This window comes from Fundulus heteroclitus, unplaced genomic scaffold (assembly GCF_011125445.2).
Source record: "Fundulus heteroclitus isolate FHET01 unplaced genomic scaffold, MU-UCD_Fhet_4.1 scaffold_48, whole genome shotgun sequence".
Taxonomy (NCBI): domain Eukaryota; kingdom Metazoa; phylum Chordata; class Actinopteri; order Cyprinodontiformes; family Fundulidae; genus Fundulus; species Fundulus heteroclitus.
This window is the reverse complement of record NW_023396901.1, coordinates 2743850-2749438: the sequence shown is the minus strand read 5'-3', so window position 1 is coordinate 2749438 and position 5589 is coordinate 2743850. Positions and strand designations below refer to the sequence as shown.

The 5589-nt window shown below is 35.6% G+C and overlaps 1 gene segment (V, D, J or C); it reads right to left on the bottom strand.

Moving 5' to 3' along the window:
- Window positions 1-403: 403 nt before the first annotated feature.
- Window positions 404-851, bottom strand: LOC118560763. The segment is given in 2 exon segments: window positions 404-720; window positions 809-851. Coding segments are annotated over 2 exon segments (360 nt in total).
- Window positions 852-5589: the final 4738 nt, after the last annotated feature.

Genomic DNA, 5589 nt, shown 5'->3' with positions numbered 1-5589 from the left:
TATGCAATTTTTCACCATGTTGTTGAGCGATTTGTTGCTGCTTATCTGTTGTACAACAAGCATCATAATTTTCTGAAGTTCACATTTGTTTAACCATAAATTGTTTCAAGTTATTTCTGAATTAGTGTCAATATGTTGGAGTATCCTGAGGTGACGATAACATTACCAAAGAAAGACCCATATTTAAATAAGCCATTTGTTAAAGATCCCATTATTGTGAATTTACATGGTTGAATGTTGTATGTCAAGTTTTTAATGTCTTTTTAATGTTTTCACAGACAATTGGAACATTGTGGAGCTGTCTGCATGAAACAGTCTAAATTCATTTGTGGTCTAAAAGCGCCTCCTCTGGTTGGTGAGTAATTAAAGTGTTCAGGTTCTGAGGGGTTTTTGTACAGCTGTGCTACTGGTTTATGACACTGTGGCTCCTCGCACAGTAATACACAGCAAAGTCTTCAGGCTGCATATTCTGTCCATTCAGAGTCACCGTTTTACTGGAAGAGTCTACATTTATGCTGAACTTGTTCTTCAGTGAATCTTTGTAATATGAGTTTCCATAGCTGTCTTTCATCCCAATCCACTCCAGTCCTTTCCCTGCAGGTTGTCTGATCCAAGCTGTCCTGTAGCCCAGAGAATAAGAGACCTGACAGCTGATGGTCAGAGGCTGACCTGGCTGCACAGTCACAGAGGCTGGCTGTGTCAGCTGTTCACACTTCACACCTGTGACAGAAAACATGAATACAAAAGTTGTTAACAGCAGTAAATCATTGTGGTGTGATTATTTTGTCAGTGCCTCAGTCAGACTCACAGGATCCAGCCACCAGCAGCAGCAGCAGAGCTACAGAGAACATGTTGGTGCTGAAGGTGATCTGATGGGAGTTTCTCTAATGCAGCTGACAGCTGTAGATTCCGCCTTTAAACAGGAGTGTTTAATTTACATAAATACAAACTAGCATGCCAGAATTAATAGAGATCAGTGTAGATCTGTTTATTCAATGTTTCTAGCATGCAGTGACTTTGACATGCCTTAACTTGCAAAGTTGCATTGGGTTTATTCTATCCTTTTTACAACCCTTCAACATATTGTTGAAGGGTTGTAAATGATTATGTCTTAATCATTCAACAAATAGAAGGTTTTAACAGACTTGTATCAAAAATGGACATCTCATCAGAATAAACCTTTTAATAACATTAGTTATTATTATTTGTATAAAATAATTTCTTATTTTTTAAGATGCTTCACTTACTGCATTGGTACTCCATGTTAATATATTATTATTATTATTATTATTATTATTATTATTATTATTATTATTAATAATAATAATAATAATAATAATAATAATAATTATTATTATTATTATTATTATTATTATTATTATTATTATTATTATTATTATTATTATTATTATTATTATTGTTATTATCAAGCCATATCACAGCGACGTACCATAAAATCATTCCAAAACTATTTAAAAGTGTTGTATGTGTGGAAGCCCTTCAGTCTAAAATAACAATAGATAATTTCAGTAACTGGTATTTTTCTACTCTTCATAAACACCAAAACTGTAAAACATTTCAATCTCCAAAGTGTTTTGTTACAGTCACATTAAGTCACACTCAAACAGTCCATCCAAAAAGTATTCACCCCCTTACTTCTCTACTTTCTTTAACATAGATTTCAGTAAAGTTTTCTTTCTGACTAAAAGAAATAACCCAAAGCGAAAAGTTTCCAGACATTTCTTAAATGTCTTTTAAAAAATACATTTAAAAATAACACTGAGCTGCAAACCTTAAAACACATTTATCTCTTTCTAACTCTCTTGATGATTACTGTTTGTTTCAATAGAGTGGAAGAAGAAAAATTCCCTTCATCAACACTACATAAATCCAGTCACATCTATTCAGTGATTTTTTTACTAAAAAACAAAATGTGTTGCACCAAGTTAGCTATTAATCAATATATCAAACTTTCCTGAATACAGCAAGGGTATTCAAGGAAAGAATGACTCAAATACTGTTCTTATTGCTGAGGAACAGAATTTATGTATATTTCAAGATTATATTATTTTAATAAGGCAAACCTGCAACAATGAGCTATAATGACTTGGACATTCTGTTCTTACAAAAAAAGATTACTTTATTTGGTAAATTTAAAATGTTGCATCGGTTGAGTGGGTTTTTAATTCACAATATAATTTATTTATGATTTTAACAGAATGTATTCATTTGTCCCACAAGTACTTTGACTCAATAATTTTGCTCCACGTAACAAAATGTTTGGCCTTAACTGGTTAGACAACAAATTTCAGTCTGCACCCTTTACATCACTCAATTCACCTGCTGCTGTTAATTAGCTTCAAGTCATTTCATCTGGGACTCTGCTTATTTATTCCTGCGTCCCACAGTCACTCACTGCCCGATCGTCAGAAAGCCATCGTGTGAGTTGGCCTACCAGCGGTCCTTGTCTCAACTTTTTTGGATTTTCCCTGTTTGCCTTGCCCTTACTGGCCACCTCATCGGCTCTCTGACTGTGGACATGACTTTGGACTGCTCTGACCATAATTCCTGCCCAGCCCCTTTGTTCTTGTCTGCCTTCTCCTGTGTTTTATCCCCTGCTGTGAGCAGCCTGCTTCAGTCTAGACATTGTTCTGCCCACATCTATTTGTTTGTTTAATTGTTTTTACCTTTATAGACCAATTCAGTGTCTGGTTTAAATATTGGGTTCTCTGACTTCCTGTTCATAACACTCACACTGCTGGCATAGATATTGCTATTGGGATCACTTTCCATCCATTCAAGACTTTTTCTGGTCCGCGCCATGCTTTAGTAGGTATTAAGGTTATGCCAGACCATCTATAGGACATGAGTTTGTCCAGGTTTATTTTTTTATTTTTATCACTGTTCTGTTGAAAATTACAAGGGAAATGACAAATGTTTTGATATTTACTGATGACTGTATCATTAAACCTGGTGACATTACAGAAAAAGGGCAAGAAGAACAGTGTGTGTTCGTCATCCTGAAGCTGTAGACACAACTTGAAAACCAGTCAGCAGGACAGAAATACACAGCAGCGACTGCTGAAGGGACTTGATGTTCTGACAGTGTGTTACAATTTACCATCAATATTTCACCCTATCATTTACAAAACACAAAATGATCTCCTTGCATTTGGATTCCACGTGAAAGAACAGGTAACATTCTAAAATACAAAGAGTTGTTAATGATGTTTTGTTGCCATGTGATTCTGGTACTCACATGGTCTTGGTTCTGCTTGACCTAACCGCTGCCTTCGACACTGTTGACCACAATATCTTAATATCACGTCTAAATAATTTAGTAGGCATTCAACACACTGCTCTGGACTGGTTTAGATCCTACCTGGTCGATTGATCATTCTCTGTCAGCATTTCAGACTCAGAATCATCTTGCACTTCCTTATAATGTGGGGTCAATTATAGGACCTCTACCATTTTCATTATACTCATTGCCTTTAGGCTCCATTCTATTGAGGAGAAGATATGGAATTCCTTTCCATTTCTATGCTGATGATTGTCAGCTCTATCTGCCCCTGAAGCAGGTTGACGGCTTCTCGGTGAAGGCCCTGCTGGACTGTCTGGAAGACTTTAAAGCTTGTCTAGCCCTGAACTTTACAAATTTTAACAATGAAAACTGTGGTAATACTTTTTGGACCAAGTTGCTCCTGTGATCCTAGCACAGTTGATTTGGGACCCCTGACAGCATATTTTAAGCCAAGTGTCACTGATTTGGCTTTTAAGTTAGAAAGTGATTTTAAATTAAATGGTCAGATCAGAGCAGTTGTTAGGATTTCAATTTGGCCAGCTGCCTTAAGTGATAAAAACATAATCTTTCTTGAAACAGTAATCCATGCTTTTATATCATCTGGATTACTGTAATGGACTCTATGTTGGAGTAAGTCAGTATTTGCTTTCTCGTATGCTGCTGGTTCAAAACGCTGCTGCGCGTCTTTTATCAGCTACTCCAAAAACAGAGCATATTGCCCCCATTCTGGCCTCACTCCATTGGCTTCCAGTGCATTTTAGAGTTCATTTTTTAAATTCTTATTTTTGTTTCTAAGTGTTTGAATGACCTTTCCCCTCTGTACCTCTCTGAGCTTATCTATCCCTACTTACAAAAAAAAAGGGGCAGGGCCTTTTCTATTTTCTATTGCTGGAATGACCTGCCCCTTCATTGCCCACCTTTAAAACTTGCCTCATAACCTACTATTATTCTTTTGCCTTTTTTCCCCACCAGCGAGACTTAGTTTTCATTTTAAATTGTTTTTCATTGTTTCTTTTAAGTAGTTTTATGAACTATCTTTTTATCTTTGTTTTTTAATGGATGTGTTTTAGTTTGTAGAGATGTACAGCACTTTGTTTCAGCTGTTGGCTGTTTTTAAGTGCTTTATAAATAAAGGTATGTTATGATACAAAGGGATGATAAACAGGTTATTTCTACAATAACTATATCAAACAGGCCATTTTATGAAAAAAAAATGTTCAGTTATTTTAAAACAATTTAAGAGTGTTTGCAAAAAATGTATCATAAAAGAAAAAAACAATCTATTCCCTTAATGATATACATTTAACACCTATTTGTAAAGCAAAAAATAAAATACTGAACAAAGATGTTGACAGAAGCACTAAAAATGAGAAAACCCAAACCTTATGTATTCAGTATATGTTTTGCTCTTATATCACCACCTTCTGTCATACAATGTTTTATGAGGCCTTTGTCTTATTTTAACCCCTATTGCCTTGTACAAAAACTATTTTCACTTTCTGGTTTGTTTTGTACAATAACATATACTCAGCAATACAATCAAAACAACAGTTAATTTATAAATAGACTGTGTTTAGAATGAGTATTGCTACGCAATGCATCCAAACTACACTACAGAAAAAGCTGCAACTTCTGATTTTAGTTTGCTCTGATTGTTAGTTTGCTCTTAATCATACATCAGAATTCAATACATTAGCCGTTGTTCTCCCAGAAACTTTGAAATTTCTTTGAGTTTTATGGACTTTTCGATCTTTTGATTGCATCTCTAATGTGGATGAAACAATCCCAGGAGCACTGGGATGATCATTCAGACAAAGTTTATTTATTTTCCTTTCAGTCAAACAGAAATTTTCTTACAATCTAAATTTCAGACAATATTTTTGTATCATTCTTTTTTAACTTTTGAGTCAAATGTTCTCCCATCTGTGTGATAACATTGCAAATAACATTTACTTTTACCAGTCCAACAATAAATTGTGTTGGAGCGCCTCCTCTGGTTGGTTTATACAGCTTGTTCAGGTTCTGAGGGGTTTTTGTACAGCTGTGCTGCTGGTTTGTGTCACTGTGGTCGTATCTGGCACAATAATACACAGCAGAGTCTTCAGGCTGCATATTCTGTCCATTTAGAGTCACTGTTTTACTGGAAGAAACAAAGCTGATGCTGAACTTGTTCTTCAGTGAATCCTTGTAGTATGTGGTCCATCCTTCACCTGCGTGACCAATCCACTCCAGTCCTTTCCCTGCAGCCTGTCTGATCCATGCTGTAGGAAGGCTACTGAGAGAAT